Source organism: Trachurus trachurus (genome assembly GCF_905171665.1).
Source record: "Trachurus trachurus genome assembly, chromosome: 10".
NCBI classification, from domain to species: domain Eukaryota; kingdom Metazoa; phylum Chordata; class Actinopteri; order Carangiformes; family Carangidae; genus Trachurus; species Trachurus trachurus.
The window spans coordinates 12477124-12497054 of record NC_139894.1 but is presented as its reverse complement, the minus strand read 5'-3'; the positions used below and the strand labels follow the sequence as shown (position 1 = coordinate 12497054).

The 19931-nt window shown below is 42.1% G+C and overlaps 1 protein-coding gene across 5 annotated transcripts in view; it reads right to left on the bottom strand.

The window, feature by feature from the left end:
* Positions 1 to 19931, bottom strand: part of atp8a1 (ATPase phospholipid transporting 8A1) — a 114124-nt gene that overhangs the window by 18304 nt on the left and 75889 nt on the right. For all 5 annotated transcript variants that reach the window (XM_083980857.1, XM_083980859.1, XM_083980858.1 and 2 more), the window contains 6 exons: positions 17887 to 18070; positions 15635 to 15745; positions 8784 to 8858; positions 7192 to 7314; positions 1542 to 1620; positions 229 to 290 (listed from right to left, as the gene is read on the bottom strand). In XM_083980857.1, the coding sequence (XP_083836983.1) occupies positions 229 to 290; positions 1542 to 1620; positions 7192 to 7314; positions 8784 to 8858; positions 15635 to 15745; positions 17887 to 18070 (634 nt within the window). The remainder of the gene's footprint in view (positions 1 to 228; positions 291 to 1541; positions 1621 to 7191; positions 7315 to 8783; positions 8859 to 15634; positions 15746 to 17886; positions 18071 to 19931) is intronic.

The window sequence follows — 19931 nt, the reverse complement described above, 5'->3', positions numbered from 1 at the left end:
AAAACTGTTCATGGGAAGTGGATCACATAGAACTGAATTTTCCTTAAGGTCATATTTTTCTTTTACATACATTTTAAAATAGGGAAATATCAGCAGGCGAAATGAAAGGTAAAAGGAAAGGAAGTATAACTGATGTTTATACACAGAAATTCGATAACGCTTGGCTCAGACACCTGAACTGTTTAACACAGCAGAAATACTGTCTGTCAAGAAGATTGGTGCACTTACTGTGTAAACCATGTTGCCTAAGAGGAGATAGTCTGGAGTTCTTCCGTTGCCAAAAACAGTATCTGTGGAGGGAATCAACAACAGGAGCTTTTAAGGCGAAAGCTGTCTCTTCTCAGCTCTTGGGTTTCACACAGACTTCCATTAGGTGATCCAGAGAGTAAACAACTGGACAGCACATAGGAAATTACTTAAAGTATATCAGAGAGTGAACTTTGGTGTAAAACCCTGAGGCTTGGATATAAGAGTGGACATGGGACCATAGAGCGAAAGCCGCGGTCCAATGCTGCTTCCATTACCGGCCTTTGAGACTGGAATGTTAATTTTGTTTTTCACAAAACAACAAGAAAAGTGTGTTTCTATGAGAATTTATCCGTGAGAGAGAAAGTTTAATTGGTGTGCATTAATCATGGTCAGAAATGAAAAAGTTCTGGCTAATTCACTATTCTAACAGAGCACGATTGTTTCTCTGACAAAATGGTTATTTATTCTACCATTAAACCATAATCCAACCCCTGGAGAACACTTTACCTACAACAGAGGTTAGAGGAACTTCCTAAATTAATAAAATAGAAATTACGTGCAAATTACACACACATATTGCTCCATACGGCCCACGTGGGTTTGGGCAGGGTTTCAAACTAAAATATCCGCAGTGTGCGACCGCCAGTAAAGAAAGAAAGAAAGAGAGGCTCCTTTCCCCTTTACTTCCGGCTGGTCACATGTCTTGTGTGCACTGAGGCCTCACTGACAGCCTGTCAGTCAGAGTGAAGGGGCTTGGCGCCTTTGTTTGGAGAGCAGGCCCAAGCTTGTGTGGTCCTCAGCTCTGGCCGGCCAAGACTTACAGGCTCAAAGATCCCTATTCTCTCTTCTCACACACACTGAAACCCTGCATCTTAATGTGCACAACATGCAAAATTGACCTTATATGGAAAAATAAAGTTATTGTGTATTTGATTTTAAATACCTTGTGCACACTAAGATGCTGATATTTGTTCATTAGGATACAATCTTCACCATGTAAACTAGTTAATATCCTGGAAGGTTTTTGTTATCTGAGCGATGTGTTTATGAAAAATCAAGTTAAGTGCAAAGAAGAACTGCATTTAAAAGCTTCTCAGCGGTTCACTGTGGACTGGTGCAAACACGCTAGTTAGTGCGTATCGCTCTCGCTGGAGCGCCACACATGTTTGCAATTCATGACTGGACGGTTGAAGAGAGAACTAATTAAGACAAAGTATGTGTGTTTGACTGTCCTCCCTCTTCATCCACTGAGTCCACCGAGAGCCGCGGCGTGGTCTCTGGGAGCTACTTACCATGCTGGAAAGCTTTAAGAGGGAACCAGAAGAGGATGACGGAGTGGAAGAGGCCGTTCAGACAATGGGCCCAAAAGACCTGCAAAAAAAAAGGAGGGGAGAGGGATGGAGGGGGGGGAAAGGAGACATGAGGAGGAGGAGGAGGAGGAGGAGGTGGGAGGGAGGAAGATTCCAAGAGGAAAAAGAGAGAGGGAGAGATGGAGAGGAGAAAAAAAAAGAAAAAGCATGAGAAAAGGGTGTGGGGAGCTCCAGCCTTCCTACTGACCCCTGACCTGGGCCCTTTGTGCCAGCCCAGTGCTGGGCTAAGTGGCGGTTTTGTCGGGGCCTCCTCACTGAATGGCCACCCCGCTGACAGACACGTTGTATATCCTCTGTGTGTGTTATGGGGGGAGAGAGAAGCTGCTGAGTGTGTGTACGAGCAGTGAAAAGCAAGTGGACAATGTCAGCCTGCAGGTTTTAACTTTTTTTTCTTTTCTTTTTAAGATAACACCACATTTAACAGATAAAAAAAACATCGGCTGCAAGCTACACGTCCTCACTTTAAGAACATTATACAGTATTAAAATATGTGCTGCCAGTGTGAGGGTTTCCTCTCATTACATTTCATTAGGCTTCGGCCCTTTCATGTAAGAATTTTAACTGGTGTAGAAATAAATGACAGGAGGGTTTAAACAAGCAGAAATCAGTCTAGAAACACACACACAGAGACTGACAGGTCTGACAGAGATTAAACTGTTTTCATGGTAATTATTAAGGGCCTGGAAAATTGTAGTGTGGACCGCAGTCTGTGTGTGTGTCTGTGTATGCAAGCATGCAGACTTTGGATGAGTCCTTTAAATCAATACTCCCACTCCAAAACCACCTTGTTTCAAATTTACATTATGCAACGGCAGAGCCAAACAAAACACTAATGGGGGATGTAGCATGAAACAGCCGTGAAATCTATTCTGCCAAAAAGCTGCTCCACATTTGTGCCCCCTTTTCCTCTGTGCTGACCCAGACGTTGGTGTTAATTCTGCGAGCTGAAAATTTGTCAAACCCAGAGAAGTAAACGGGCTGACGGAGGGAAAAATAAAAACAGAAAAAAATATCACATTTTAATCTCTGGCCTCTTTTTAATCATTGAATCTTGGCAGACGACCAGTCAGAGGCTTGTTTTCTTAAAAACACTCCTTTCAACAACTTCAGCAAATCTGTCAGTAAAACATAAAACATGACTTATTCGAGACAAACTGGACGCTGAAGAGTGAAAACGCTTTGGGGTTTAGTCAAGTTTGAGCCGTATTAGAATAAATACTAGTGTGGCTTTATATTGTAACGTTGTATTCTGCCCGAAAGGGACGTGAAAAAAAAAGGAGGGAAAGGAGCGCAGAGCAGCGGAGGACAGAGTACAGTCAAAGACAAAGTCTCGTTCTAGACTACGACCCTTCACAATACACCTTGGCCTCAGTGGCGCGACCTCCTCACCTTTTCTATCAACCAAACAAAGTCCCATAGCAGCCTCCCCCCACCCAGGATTACCTCACCCTCCCCACTGTGTACACAAAACCCAATACACTGAGTGAGGGGTGGCCGAAAGCCCCTTCTCACTCAAATGTGTGCTAAATTATCACTGATGTTACAGTCGCATGTTTATCCCAATTAGCCTCCCACTGACAGGCTCAGTTCTGGGATCAGCCACCTCCTCAACTATTCCATCCCAAACAACACGGGGGTGCAAACTAGCCCCACTTCCCCTCCGCAATAATGAATGCTAATGAAATCAATAAATGTTCATAATCATTTGTCACAGTGGGATCCTCCCTTTCACCCCTCAAGCTACCCTACTCTTTCTTCCCCCTTGTATCCTGGCAAGTTGCTAGGGATCCCCTTCGAATGAATGCTTAGTCTGTCCTGTAAAGATTCAGCCCTTTGTGGAGCTCCTAATTGCCCCCCAAAAGGGGGGAAAAAGCATGCATGAAAGCCAGTAATTAATATTGAGCCAAATATTTCCAGGACTTCCCACCCGCTCCTGTTTTTTTGGAACGGGTGAGGTAAGAACAGAAAGAGGGAGAAAGAAATAAGAGTTTAAGAGGTGATTGCTGGTAAACAGCTGTAATTGCTGCTACCACATGAAGGGGAGGGTGGTTTATTGGAGTGACTTAAGTGTCAGGAATACGTAATTAAAAGCGAACCAGCGACACAGTCGAAGCCACGCCTCGAGTTTCTAACACCCCTCGGTCACTCCCTTCTCTCACCTCAACACAAACAGCTTTAATTCACAAAGACAGTATCTGTTGTGTACAAAAGAGCCAGGCGTGCAGAAAGACAGGCTTCGAGGGGCCAAATTCCTGCTGGATTTTCTCGCCTCGCCTCGGGCCAGCTGCAAGGAAAATATCTCGGGAAAAGAGTGGACAAGCCAGCAAAAACAACCTGCTGACCTGGCCGAGTCATCATTTATGGGTCTTGGAAAATGTGGTCAAACAAAAATCGAGGTTCATTTGCTTGTGACTATCAGAAACATACTTTCGTGAACCTTTTTTGGCATGAAAATGTTAATGAAAAAAAAAAACTAATGAAGGGAACAACTGAACTCTGGCAACAATTCTGGAACGATTAAATCAGCATTTGCGAATATAAATGTCTCTAATCGATTATTCAATTAAAGGGATAAAGACAATGTCTGATACTGTCAATGCTTATGAGAATTACATTTATCCAGAGACAAGAAAAAGCACTAATGTTGTGTTTAGGACGTCTGTTTTTCTTTATCTTCATTTCCTTCATTTTTTTTTTCATGGATTTACACACGGCCTCGAACTTATTAATCAACTGTGGTTTCAGTTTCCAGTTTTTTTATTCTTAGCTCTGCAAGGGATTTTCTCATATAAATTCTTTTTACAGTTAATAGAACAGGTGGGATATTAGTAAGGCCGTGATTATATTTTATTACTGATTAATCTGCCAAGTTGCTTTCTCTATAAAGTGATTTCTACTTCTATAAAGCGTCAAAAACGGTCAAAATGCCTGCCATTATTTCCCACAGCCCAGGTGATGTGTTCAAACTACTTGTTTGATTCCAAACAGTCAAAAAAAGCCATTGAAATTTATTTTACTATCACATATGATAAAGAAAAGCATCAAATCCTTATATTTGAGAAGCTGGAACCACAAAATGTTGAGGACTGGCAATGACAAAAGTTATCAATTGGTTATTCAAATAACTGACACATAATGGCCGCGTTTCCCAGATTCGATCTTTCTTAAGGACTTAAGAAGGCTCTTAAGAAGGGTTCGGCTAAGAAGGAGCGCTAAGATACGGGTGTTTCCCAGATGCGTTCTTAACTGCCTTCTTAAGATCACGCCAAAGAAGCTTCTTAAGAAGCTCTTAACGGGAGCTGTCCACCACCACAGTACTGAAACTGAATCAATCGATGCCAGGCAAATCGATTATTATATCACACGCCACCTAATACACACATAGATCACACACAGTGACCAGCGCAGCTGCACCGACGGGCGATGAATAAACCGAAGACGGGATTTCCAAACATGGGGTTAACACAGGTCCCGGTGTCCGCGGGCCTGATTAGAAACTTCTCCGCTGTTGTTGCTGCGTTGGTCACGGGCAGTGACGGACTGGCCATAGATGACACGGCACAGCCGCGTAAAGATGCGGCCGAGACGGCTGCGTGACCATGTGATTGATGTGTGTGAAAATAAAAAATAAAAACTTGCGCAGGGGCTGGCTGGTTTACAGCCAGACAACTCTGGAAAAGAAAGCATTGCCGTGGTCTGGGTTCGAATCCACCCACTAAAATATTATTTTGGTGATCAACACGTTTTTCTTTTCTCATCATCATTAAATGATCAATGCAAGGCTACATATGTATATAGGCTACATATATATTTAGGCAGTGGAGTGTTAATGCGTGACAGTCTTTTTGGTGCCAGTATAACATGGCACAGGAGGATCAGTGTCACGGCTGCCACACTCCGTGACACTGACCCTTGCTTGCGATGCCCCCACCACACCAAGAAGCTGCCCACTGTGTAAAAACACGATGAAACAGCGACACTAGGGGTTGATTTAAGAACGGTTGTTTTTGATGTTCATGCCGATAATGGGACGTGGATGTGTGCGTAAAAAGTTATGATGAATGATGATGATTAATTTTATTTGTGTGCCTGATGTGCAGAGCACATGTTATTCCTCATATTTAGTTTATTATTGTTCTTATTTTATTTTTTTATCTCTTTATTTTTTATTTCGGCACATAATTTAATGTTTTAAACATACGATGTGCACTGTTTAATATCTTGCTTAGTGTGATATTGATTTGCCTTGAAAACGTGAGCGTTGGTCGCTAAGAAGACTCGTAAGAGTGGGTCCGCTCGATCTTACATTTCCTTCTTAGTGAAAGATCTTCTTAGGCTAAGAGCGACTCTGGGAAACACGTTCTTCTTTCACAGCGCTCTTAAGAGCGCTCCAAAGAAGATCTTAGCGCTAAGAGCTTCTTAACAAATCTGGGAAACGCGGCCAATATCAGTCTGTCAAATAATCAGAACTTTATAAACACTCAACATTTTTACACTAATCTGAAAACTGACTTCTGTCACTTTTAAAAGAGGCGACTTTTCCCGGTTCAGTCACGCAAGAAACATTCTGGCAGTCTGGTGCCGTGTGGGTTCAACTGGATCTGACAGCCCTGCTCTTAGAACAAACAACTCTCCCACTTAAACAAATTGCATAATTTCCTGCAACAAACGCTGTCAAACAATGAGAGCACACGCTCTCTATTGCATCCTCTCCATCCAATTTTCTCTGCTGCATCCCCCCAACTCATCTGACCTTCTCTGCCCCTGACCGTCATGGCCAATCTGTCTTTAATCCACCTCCATGCCGTGCTAACCAGGTCACCACGCCTATGAGGAGGGTCCAGGAGTCTCTGGCTCAGCATAGAGAAACAAGGAGACATCTTTATTATTAGTGGGGGGAAAGCTAACGGACAGCCCCCCAACACCAGACGGAATAGGTCAAACCAGGCCAAGCCAGGCTGCAACTGGAGACCTGCTGACTTCCTGAGTACAGCTGTGAGGTCACTGTGACGCTAGAGGCATTGGCCGATCACAGCAACATGACAGGAACATCTGATGTCATCAATGTGATGTTAATTGGTTGTAATAGCTGTAAGATTTTACATTTTTATTTGTCTTCTGGAGGACAAAATCATTTCTCAATTCTATGATAGGAAATTACCAAATTTTGGTAATTAAGCTGTATGAAATTACCAAAATGGCTGGTAATGAAATTTCCCTTTTAGAAGTTGATCATGAAATCAACCTCTAGAGGTATAGTATATAAACATCTAATTAGGCCATGGCTACAGACCTGCTACAAAAATAGTTTTGGAAAACGGTCAAATATAAATATAGTACTCACTCAATTACTAGCTCCCTACAACACAAGAGACATTTGCCTGAGATATTACACTGCATATAAGAAACTTGAGAGCCCACTATCAAGAACGTATGTTATTGTTGCTGCAAAGACCTAAACACACACTGAAAAATGGTCAAAGAGTCAGCCGTTTCACAGTATTGGAATCTAATTGTGTGCAAATTAAACAGTAAACATTCACATACAACATGTAATAGAGACTGGTGTTACCTTAGTATTAAAACCCATGGCATTCTGGGAGGTTTTGTAGAGTTCTGGGTATTTCAGCATGTTTTCTTTCCTGCAGGAGCGCTCAAATATTCCCAGAGTGAGAGGAGGCAGAGCAGTGAAGATCTACATCAGAGAGAAACAGAGACACATCCGTGAAAAATATGGAGTGAATTAAGATGATTGGATTCAAATATTTTCATTTCCAATCAACTAAAACAATGCTAACAATACTTTCTTGTAAAGTTCCTATCTTACTAAGTAACAACATTCAAATGACTATCTTTTAGAAGCCAAAATACCAAAGTTTAATGGTCAAACATCACCACTCTATATGCAAAATAATAGTTGAATCTAATGTCTAATTATTTCAAGCTTCTGGTCCCTATTGTTACAATTTCCATCTATTCAAATTTATAGCAGAACCTATTTCATTCTGTTCTACACTTGCTTGTTTTTTTTTTTTACATCAATGAAGACCACTGACCTTAAAACCCTTCAGGGTTTCTTATTTTGATTTGTCATGCTTCATGTCCGTTCATATGCAAAACCCATCTCCAGTGAACATCTGCGATACTCTTGACTAACAAGCAGGTATTTAAGCCTGGCTAAAGTGTAATTTCTAAGTGGTGCTGTAATGTTGTTTGGTATAGCAGCTGCTGAGAGAGCGGCGTGGGTATTGTGTGGCTGGGGGGCTCAGTGGGTCAGTTGGTGTGAGTTCTTTGCAGGCCCATCTGGAGTGGGAGTCTGTAGGACCAGTGGGCCACAGGACATGCTCTACTGAGCTCCTTCCTCATTCACAGCCCGGCTAAGGAAGATCTCCACTAAGGGGTGGATTCAGCCCACTGCCTTCAACAGACTCCCACTGAGTCACAGGAATTCCCCCCGTTCTGAAAGACTGAAACCCTCTTTCCACCCCCAATACACCACTAACTCTCTAAGGTGGTGGTTTATTATGAGACGAATGCAGGAGGCAGGGCTGTGAAAATGTCCTTGTCACTTAACAGTTCGTCCCTCCCATAAATTATTTCCATTTGAGGCCGATCAGGAATGTGGAGAAATTTCACTTCGCACTTCTCTCATTCGTTTTTTGTTTATTGAATTGAGTTGATTTTAATAAACAGTTTAAAGTTACATATCAACTCTGTGCGGCCGTAAGAGCACAGTATTAAAGATCAGACTTGCAGATGCACATTTTTCTCTTCTATTAAATTCATGACAGACATGAAATATGGGTTCATTAGCGGTGGTCCCATTATAGAGCCCTGTGGGACTCCTTGTATCAGCAGCCAGCTCCGTTGCTGCTCCAGTCTTTCTATTCTTTTTATCATTCAAACGTAGCTGCCCTCGCTAACTACACTCTTTGGGGCAAGTGAAGCTGTTGTTCTTTCACATTCAGTACATAGTTCAGGGCACAGAGGGAATAGGGACTTGACAACAGGTCATAAATAAAGGAGAAATTTTTCAGGATGTTGATGACATAGTTGTGCAAAAAGGGGATCAGTTTTGGGGCACCGTGGCAAATCAGTGCTGTGTGAGGAGAGTGACAGAGGGGAAAGTGGGCTCTTTAGAGAGACCATTTTATTAACACTCACCACGTTGTACAAGCCGATGCACCAGCGTTCGAAAAGAATCTGACCCGAGAAGCCATTGACGAACGCGAACCAGATCTGAGGGAGACAAAAACAAATGAAAAACTTCAAAAAAGGAAAACTTAATAACATGTTCATCAGACTTTCTATAAATAAGTATTAATCAACCTAAATGGTAGATGAAGAAGGCCACTTTGAGTTTGAATTTCACACTTTAATCTTCACTCGAATTAGATGATGAAAACTCTTTCTCACTGCCCTTTATGTGTATGTGCGTATGCTTTGTGTTAGTGACAGAGAGGGTGAGTACTGGTAACTACTCTCTGATTTGAGACAGCCTCACTGTGTCTACAGGCTAACTATCCATTTCTCAGTCACACTACATCCTTCACCGTCAAACGGCGACAGACACCTCAGATAGAGACTGCAGGATCTAACAGTCTTATATTATGAGCAGTGAGAACAGTTCCTGCTGATATAGCTATCCTTAAAGTCACTGCAACAGAAACAAATCTTGGTGAAATGATTGTGAACATCAAAATCAAATAAAACTCATATGTTTGTTTGAGGTGCTGACCTGAGATCAGCATGCCATTAGAGTAACTTAGATAAATGTCAAACTCAGGAAAGACTGAGGGGCCTAAATACAAGAACTTGGGAGAAAAAAAAAAGAGTGACGGTGGGAAAGACCCCCAGATGCCACCTCTGCGATGCAAATTGTCTCCTGGATTCATTACAGGATTAACCAACAAACATATATCAAGCCCACTGTTTCCCTTCATGGTCTACCTGAAGACAAGTGGGTGACAGACGAGGTTAGTTATAGGGGCAGAGTCGGGCCTGTGGGACTTTGAATAATGGAAACTTTGATATATCATGTCAGGAAAGCGAGACAGAGGTAATGTAAACCATATGCTGGGTGGAGATGAGGCTTATCACCATATCTTGATTAGTCATACTTATCTGAACAAAACAATGCCTCTGTGACCAGGACAGAAGCCAGGACTGACAGAGTTATTTTTACATGCTAGTAGAGCAACATATATACATAAAAAAAATGACACATGATTGAATTATTGATTGTTGTAAAGTAGATTTATGTGACATATCGTGTAGAAAAAATTGCATGAAAATTGATGGTATACTAACAAGGCATCAGCATTTGCGTCTCACATTGTTTCCATTTGACACTTTGTGGTCCAGAACTGGCTCTTGCTCATGCCAAAATCTGTCAGGGGAACATCAGGGGTGCTGTGTTTTTGGCCATGGCCTACCAAGCATTTCTTCGCTTCATTTAACTTCATTATGAAGGCATGAACTGCTACAAATTCTCAGATAGGGGACAAAGCCTGTTCGAGGGCCCCACCCGCCACTGCCACTGTCTACACGTCCAACACCAATCTGCCACTGGCCTTTCCCATTTAATCGTGCAAGCATATGCATGAAAACAAATGTCTGTAACCCCCCCCACCCCCCACCCCTCCTCCCTTCATTCCCTCAGTCGCAGAGGAGAGGCTGGGTGCCTATAGATGAGTTCAGTGTTTATGAATGTGGCCCCCTCGTCTCCCCTCCCTGCCACACCCACCCATCACAGATCCCACCCTCCACTCCATCAGGTGCACTCTACCATGATGTTGAATCTTTTTTATGAAGGGGTAAGGGGTAGTGGGGGGGGTGGGGGCTGTTTTTTAAATTCACATGGCTAACCCTCTGACCATGAGAATCAGAAGGTGGACAGTACATCTGCTGGCAGTGCGATAATGGTTTCTAGGTGTTTTTTGGGGGTCTTGGCTTGCCGAGAAATACATTCAGATGCCGTTGCTATGGGTTATGCGTATAAGAAGAAGAGGAACCGAAGCCATGAGGCAGGTTCAACCATTAGTTTGGCTTAAGCAATGGTAACGAGAGGATAGCGGGTAGGTCAAACTGCTGAATTAATTACAGCTCTGCTCAATGAGAGGCTCTGGGCTGATATATTGTTGTGCTAAGTTAAAAAAGGCTCCTATTCATAGCATGTGGTAACTGCTTCTGTGTGAGTGTTTTGGCCTGGTCCTTCAGGGTCCCAATAGCTTCTCTCTCTTTCTCACTCTCCCATCTCTTGAGGGACAGATGCATTGATTTGCTCATTAGGGGAAGTACCAGGCAGGATTTTTCTTCCCCTTTTCTTCTCCTCATTGAGTGCCACTCAGCGAAGGGGTGTGGCTGGCCTCTCTCCCCGACTGCACATCATGAAAAACAGTAATGGTGGAGGGGAGGGAGAGAGCGGGAGCTGAGAAAAGGGGGATTGGGCAAGGGGGCTCTAGCCGATCAGAGGCCTTCTTGCATATTCATCAGTGAATCAAAAATCATTGATTCCAGGGCTCTGCAGGCCTCGTCTCGATGTGGTGGGGTGGAGGGAGTACGACATTTGTCCCCCCCAACAATGTGAGCCCTGATACTCTTAAGCTTAGCGCTGCAGAGTTGCTAAAGGAATTCATACACAAAGAAGGCAAAAGGATAAAGAGGAGGCGACGTAAAGAAGAAGGAGCTGATATGCTGCAAATATGTGGCGCTAAAAAAACACAAGCTGCCTCACAATGCCAGGCACGGCCCTCTTTGTTTTTAATTCAGAGCGATACCGGTCGGCAACCTTCTCTAACTACACCCAGCCGCACTGAATGAGCTTTCATGTAATTGCCTCATAAATGCCACTTGTCCATCAGCCCCCCCGCCCCCCTCCCCCTTCTTTACCACGCTGCAATGTGTCAATCAAACAAGAGTGGCCAGCTGGATCGTTCATTTGAATTGAGTTGCTATGGCTTCTTTTGGGTCTTTTAGTCTGAATGAAGCTGAACTCAATCCTTTTCACTCCTCTTCCTTTGTTAGCAACGCTGTTTGTAACTAAGTCAAAACTATGAATTCTGCTTCTGCTTCACCTTTGCTAAAAACAAACGCTATCTTTCTAAATCACACTGAATTTCATGTTCAATGTGAGATCATCACGATCTGTTCTGATTGGATTGTGAAAACGCCCCATCATTGTGATCAGTATCTGGGGGGGGGGGAAAGGGAAAAGCGAAGCAGCTCCAGCTCTCACATAGGAGCGACAACATTAGTGTCTGAATCAAAAATTAACTCTGAGTGACTCACAGGAAATCCTAAATTATCACACAACTGTTCCCTGCTGGATTGTGCTCACATTCACATCCTCCGAAATAGCTGCAGCAGAATCCTTCACCCTCCTACTCCGTGTCTCTTAAAATGAACCAAAGACCCAGTGGAAACAGAGGCAGATGAAAAGAGGCTTTAACACAGATTCCCAGTCCCTGGCATTCAAATTGTAACACAAACTGTTCAGGACAATGGTGCTGCGAACAAAAAAGTTAAAATTCCTGTCGACATCCTTGTTCCTCCCAATGCAAGGTAGCCTGGGAGTCGAGGAGAAAAACACGGGAGCACAAAAGTAAACCTATTAGTGTAACAAATGCAGCTTTTTTACCCATACCCCGGGGTTGCTGCTGTGTTAGATGTCAGGGTCTTGCAAAAAAAAGAGGGGCATTTGAAATATTGAAGCAGCCAAACAGTGAAGAAATGTCCTTTTGAATCCCTTGAATCCCCTGAAGGAGCGTAGCATGGGGGGTGGTGGTGGTGGGGGCTTTATGTTTTTAGAGAGCAACAAAAGGTGTGCTATAAAGACGCTCGCCCTGCAGACAGAACTATAGATGTTATGTTCCACTTGTAGGAAAAGATCTGCTTTGAAAAGGGCCCCGGTATGTTTCAAAGAGGAGCTGCAGCAGAAAGAAACGGAGCAACAATGCTGAGAGGAACTCTGAGCAGGTTTTGATGTGATTGTAGCAAACAGGTAAAAGGCGGGGAGAGAAAATGTGGATAAAAGACGAAAGAGATTTGCATAGTCGTGACTTTATGTCATATAAACAGTTCATTAGAAGTTGCGCCACCTCTTTTCCAGACTTCTAAGTGAAACACTGAAAAAAATGGTTAAAAGCAGGAATGAAAATGAAAGAATCCGTACATCTAGGCCAGAATGAAATGTTATATGCAATGTTTTTGCCGACAGTAAATTCAATTTACAGCAAATTGAATTTCATTTTGAATACGTGACTGGTATTTTTTTTTTTACCTTATCTGGAAAAGGGCAGCATGATCAAACAGCTGCGGTGCCTACAACTGCAGTTATAGCTTGGAAAGAGACTGACTGCCCTCTTTCACTTGGGGTCACAATAAGCCAGAAGCAGACGCGCAGGAATGTAAAAGGTAGTCTACTGATTCTCCATGGCATATAAAGCAGAATGGGGATGGAAAAGGGGATCAGAGGTTAAGTGTCGCAGAAAGAAGATGAACAAAAGAGAACTTTAAAGTGCTCATATTTCCATGACAGGTTATGTGGTGATGATATTTTAAAAACATGTGGCTGATCCTTTCCTGCCACTGCATAGCATGGCCAGGGAGCACCCGCCAAATTGTCCCCTCGCAGATAAAGGAAGAGTGTAAATCATTTGCTCTCTGTGGGTTTTGGAGTCCCCCCCCCCCAGGCAACACAAGTGTTAGGTTAGGTAGAGGGTGCTTGCTGTATTATTTGTTCTCTTCATGTCTGTCCTTTCTTGACTAGTTTTTTTTGTTTTTAATTAAAGCAGAAGTAAGCGATCCGGTCGTTTTGGCTAATGCTGCGTTCCAGGCAGGCTTTTGAAACCGTAAATTACAGCTTCAAGTCACGGCTTACGACTTTGTAGCGTTCCAGGCAACCCGCTCGTGTTTTTCCGACCTGTTTTACCTGTGAAAGTCACTATAACGGCCACTCGTAACTTCCGACCCGTGAACTCGTACCAGATTGAACTGGTACGACTTCACAGGTCGGAAAAACACGAGTTACGGGCTGCCTTGAACGCACCACAACGTCTTGTCAGCCGATGGAGTTAGCAGCCCCCGCCCTCGTCATGGATCTATTGGTCCTCGTCCCTACGTCACCACATTCAGGCGCATCCCTTGGCTGCACACACAGCCCTTCATGCCGTTCTCTCTCCTCATTGGATAAAACTTGTAGGATACGAGAAAAGTTTTATCCTCGGCTCAGAGCAGAGCAGAGTGACTGAGAGACCCGTGTTTCGGTCCAAACACTCTATGTAAGTGATTGCTGTCGGAAGATATAACTATTTAAGACTTATATTAACACAAAAATATCGCTTACTTCTGCTTTAAGTATAACAAATATTTTTTATAAAAGTGGACAATGAATGTTTGTAAATCAACATACAAAGAGCCGAAGTAAGATACTGGCATTTAACTTACAGAGTATGACTGTTTCTTATGTCCATTAGCTCCAAATCTTCAAAGTAAGACAGCACTGCATCTCCGTCAAAGCTTACTGATATGTTTCGAGGGACAAAGTGTCATTCAACACTCAGTGGCGACTTCTGATGTGGAGATTTTGAGGAGATGCAAAGCTAAAAGTTTCTTCTTCCGTCAGACGAGTGCCTGGCCTGTAAGATCAAAACATCTGAGCACTCTCAATGATAAAGCTGCTGCTGATAGGAAGCACTTAACCTGCCTGGTCATTCCTGGTTATACCTCTGAACCTGCAATCACCAACGGGTCTGGTATCTGTCACATGCCATCGAACCCACCCACACTAACAGGCCGCTGATATAACAGGGAGAGTGGGGCTTGATGCTAGATACAAACAGTATTCATTACCTGATATTAGGGCTGCAACTAACGATTATTTTCATTATCGATTAATCTGTTGATTATTTAAACGATAAATCGATTCGTTGTTTGGTCAATAAAATGTTAAAAAATGTTGAAAAATGTCAATCAGTGTTTCCCAAACCACAAGATGACGCCCTCAAATGTCTTGTTTTGTCCACAAACCAAAGAGATAATCAGTTTATTGTCATAAAGGAACAAAGAAACCAGAAATATTCACATTTAAGAAGCTGAAATCAGAGAATTTGGACTTTGTTTTCTTAAAAAACTACTCAAACCAATTATTTGACCGATTAATTTAATAAAGAACTATTGTTATTTTCCATACCAGACACATCAATACAAAAAATTGCTGTGCTGGTTCCCAGTTTCCACATAAGATTATGACAGATTTTAAGAGAAACTGAATATTGTTCATTTTTAACACTTTGTAATTGTATCTTTTACTTATTTTGATCCAACAAAACACAAGAAAACAACTAAATCAAATGGAAAAAATGTGAAATAACTTGATGATTTGTTTAGAAACTGAACTGTCAGTATGTCTGTAACTATATCGCTTACTGATACTCAGATCTAATGTCATTATATTAATAAATGTTGCCTCTTGTAAATAACACATGCTAAAAATTTAACTGCAAAATGCTCATGTGCAGCCCAAAAGACCAAATTCCATTTTCATTTAAAACTGTACTGTGTCTGTATCTGCTGTCTAAACAGTGGAGAAACAAAACAAAACATCTCGTAATCCTGGGGCACCAAAAGAAACAGGTAGTGTAGCCGGTGAGTTGGTCGTACATCACAATTAGTCATGGGCTGTGTGGGTTAATATTCCTTGGGCTTCAATAACTGGTGAGGATTTCCTACGGCAGATTTCAAGTTAAATAGGTATAGTTTTCCTTTCATTACTGTGTGTGTGTGTGTGTGTGTGTGTGTGTGTTTGTTTGTGCTTTTTCTTTCCAGACATGTCAAACTCAGACCATTCACCCAGGAGCTGCACAAACTGGCAGGTAATGTGAGGGGCCAGTCAAGAGAAACACAAACATGGAAACTTTTCATAATCATGTTACGCAGAGAAATCTCAAAGCTCTGCATTCAGATCTGCTTCATTACATGATGCTCAGCCTCGAGAACTAATGAGAGAGAGTTACCTCGATGATGTAGAGGACAATATTCTTGTAGAAGCAGTACAGGATACACTTGGCTACACGGTTGTAATTCCAGGCTCCATGGACGAGCAGCAGATTCTTCAAGTATTTGAACTGTGTGGGAGGGAAGTAATAAGACAAGATGAATGAATAGTCGCAGTCTGTGTACAGTCCACTGTCTAATGGTTCCTCATAATCAGAGATCAGTGCTGGAACACTAAAGCGGTTACAGGAACTTCCAAGATTAAAGCCAGCAGAGGGTTAACGGACTGATGAAGCATTGTGGCCAAAGCGCTCACTAACACATTCCACAGATTTCTAGTCGGAGATTGTAAGACCAAGCTCTGAGTTCCTGCAAATGGAGGAGTTCATATGGGGGTACTTGTCTCCTAAGGCTCAGAATAATAGTTTAATGCCTTCATAATTATACCACCATTTACTGTCTGTGGTGAACCTCGAAATTTTAGCGCAATTTCAGGATGATAAGTGTGATTACACTGAAGCAGCACTCCGAAGCATGTGCTTCATCTTAGTTGTCAGTAAATAACCAAAACAAAGCTCACAATCTATGCCACATTTTGCCATCTGATGAGGAAAAGGTTTTTTAAAAATATCTCTGAAACTGGAGCAGAAGATAAAAAGAGAAGACCTAAATTTGGAGAAATATCGTTTTTGTTTATTTGAATGTCTGCTTGTCTTTCAGTGGCAGTGCAGTATTCCTTGGTGAAATGAAAGCACTGTGGCGGCCCCCAGTTAGTCTGACCCCGCGAATGGTCGGCTTAAACATCAGTTAACACTGATCTGAGCTGATGACAGACGGGCAGCAGAGGTGCCTCGACCCGAAGCCTCTTCAATGTTCTTTTTGCTTTACCAGATTATTCTGAGCTTTCAAGTATTAAATCTTAGAAACTGTCTCCCTAATAATCTACAACAGCGAGGATCCCATCTGGTTCTTTACAGCATTAATATAAATCATACACAGGAACAGAAAAAAGTAAGTTACACAACTTCTCAGGATTGATTTCAGTTTGCCGTCTGCAAATTACAGTTAATGTACCGTTACGCCAATACAGGGAAAACACCACTGGAAGTCTGGAGGTGTAATTTAATTTGATGCTGGGACACAAACTAAATCGATTATAAGAGGCCACCTGTCTTTGAAAGACATACATATTCTACATGCCATGTGGATTGAAGGGGGCACTTAAGACAAACCAAAGTCTCTTGAATGGTAATTGCATACTGCAGCACAGAGAGTGCACTGTGCTGCAGTCACCTACTGGTTTCCCAGACTCTCAAACCCTGTGGCTGTAACAGAAACATGATGGACTGAGTGGCAAGCGGTGTAGAAACAGAGCCATGATACAGGAGACACAGATTTTTTGTTGCTCACCGGTATCATATGACGATACTGAGTTTCAGACAAACTGGTTACTAGGACATAGACGTCTATTTGAACAGCTTTTTGCCGGGATCTGTTTCTGTATAGTTATGTTGGGAGTTGGGTGTCAGCAGATGCCTCTTTTACAGGTGTCGCTCCTTCATTCTATAAGCGAATGTCCTGGTTTGACATGAGATCTTTTGTTGCTCAGTACAATGTGCCGAGCTATCACTAATGCATGTTACACTTGAGAAGACAATGACAGGACTGACAGTTTGTAAAATCAGATTTTTTTTAGAAGACAGAAACTTGAATGGGCATCAGAGAAACTCGCATCTACAGCTTCAAACAAAACATATTCTTGTCAAGTAAATCACATTTGAATATTTAAGCTTAGCGTCAGCATATGAATACTGTATTCTTATTCTTGCATGAATAGTTCACAAAGGGTTTTACATTTTTAGTTTAATAAGTCATGAGGGCAGTCTCAAGTTAATGTTGTCTGAATATTATTAAGCAGCTAATAAATCAAACTGTGACACTTTGCGTTGTCAAAACTTTTACAGTCTCTTTCAAATGGGATCAGTTACTTAACAAATGTTAAGTTGTGCATGTTAACTATAAAATAATAACTGGCTAAGTTCCCCACCTTTGAAGGAAGACATCATATTTAAACATGAATCAACACTTGTATTCATTTATTGACTGCTCATTTGCACAATTTGCTTCTGTATGCAACAGTTTCCCTTTTGCCACAGTAATTTCTTCCACTAGGAGACAAATAAAATTGACTTTTACTGAGAATGTGAACGCAACAGACTTTGATTATTACTTGTTGTTTCCTCTCTTGGTGTCAGCGTGTACTGTAGCTCACCTGGGCAATAGAGTAGTCAGAGGAGTTTGCTGCCTGCAGGCCCTCGTTTCCTGAAATTCCCACTCCGACATGGGCCGTCTGGATCATTCCCACATCGTTAGCACCGTCGCCGATGGCCAGCGTGATCACCTTCACCTGTTTCTTGACCATTTCCACCACCTCTGACTTCTGAAGAGGAGATACTCTGAAAGGAAGGCAGGGGCACAGGAAATATGGCAATTAATCTAAAGAAGATGAATCTCCACTGTTAGCCCCTGAAGCTTGTTCTTTTTGCTCTCTTTATGTCCTCAGTGTCCTCTTGTCTGCATGGTCGATGACAGGGTTCCCACTCTTTTCTTGAAATAGTTTTCAGCTGATACAGTCTGACAGACATGTAATTACGCCATCCCATTCATGCTTTGGAGAAGTCTTTTTGACAGTTGTAGCTTCTTTTGTACATTTAACCAGTTTGTTTCTATATTTATTCTTTTCTCTCACCCCCAAAAGTCTGATTTAAAGATGTGTGGTCTATGGCTCTAACTTATGTATGAAATAATATCTTACATGCTTAGAAATTAAGAAAGATTTATCATAGAACAACGCAAAAACATGTTGTTTTTGCTTTTAACCCACACCCCAAACAGCTCTCTGTCACTATCTATCTGTCACTCAGCAGAGGAGACAATAGGTCCAATACTGGAAACACTCATCAACTCAAAGTCACTAGTTTTTCTCGCTAGGCATTTCTTTGGAAAAGAAATCCTTGGTGGGGTCTGAAAAAGTCAAATAGAGCTCTGGTAGCTGATTTCACGATGTGATAAATAATTTTCCAGGACAACTCGAGCTTTTCCAGGACATTTGACTTTTTTTTTCTCAATTTCTATGTGTTTTCCATGACTGGAAAATTGGTCAAACATTTTCCAGGTTTTCCAGGACATGTGGGAACCCTGAATGACTTTTTGTGGACACCCAGTTTAAGGTAAATTGACAGTTGTACCAATTGTTTTTTCATGACTGATCTAAATGTACTACAAGGGATATCCAGTGACTTGCATCCATCACTGTTGAGGTATAATGTAGGATTTTAAATTGTTTTCTATCTATAAACCCATACATAATGAATTCCTCCCAAATCAGAAATTACAATCTGCAGATCTGTCATTTTGTTGTGTATGGGATTTTCTGTGCTGCAGCCTTTGGCCAGTGGGTGTGTAGCCATCAGCCAATAACAGCATGCAGGACTTTATAAAAACACAGTGACCAAGTCTTATCACCGTCTCTGTCTCCTCTGCTCTCACTCTCACTGTGTTGTGGATGATGATCCAACACGGCAGCTCCATCCTGCAGAGCTGTGTGGAAGTGTGTGTGTGTGCTTATTTGTACAGTAGTTAACAACCCAACGTCTGCGAAACAATCACAAAATAAAGTTTTATTTCTATGACTCACTAAAGTTGCTCCTTCTCTTCATTCACTCTGTAGCTGCCACTGGTCTCTCTCTCTCTCTCTCTGAGCTGGGGAGGAGGAGTCAAGTTCTGCATAATATACTTTTACCTCAACCATAACCATCTGCAGATTTACTTGGAGTGTCCCTTTGTCCTTGCCCACAATACTAATTCACCAAAAGTTTATGCACTTTTACTACAATCAAATGAAACGACGTGACTAGGCACATGCTGTTCCCATTTATGTGACTCCTAAACTCCAATATTTGTGATGATTTAGGAGTGTCCTGTTAAAGGGGATGAATGTTTATGTGCAAATGCATTTTGTGTAGAGCTGACGGTGACAAGGACTGAACTGAATGAACTGGGAGGAAAATACCACCGCGAAGATTACTGGTCATATCCTTGGTAGACGACCTTCTCATGTCTTACTGCTGTTTATCCGAAATGTTTGGACACCCTGTAAGACTTCTTGTAGTGGGTCCATAAATCAGAGCCAACCATTAGTTTGATGTCTGTGACACATCTTATAACCTTTCTTTTACAAGACTTCAAACTTGACTTTATACCCTGAGCAAAAGGCTGAAGCCTCCCACACACGGGAGCTTGCTCTTTGTCCACTAA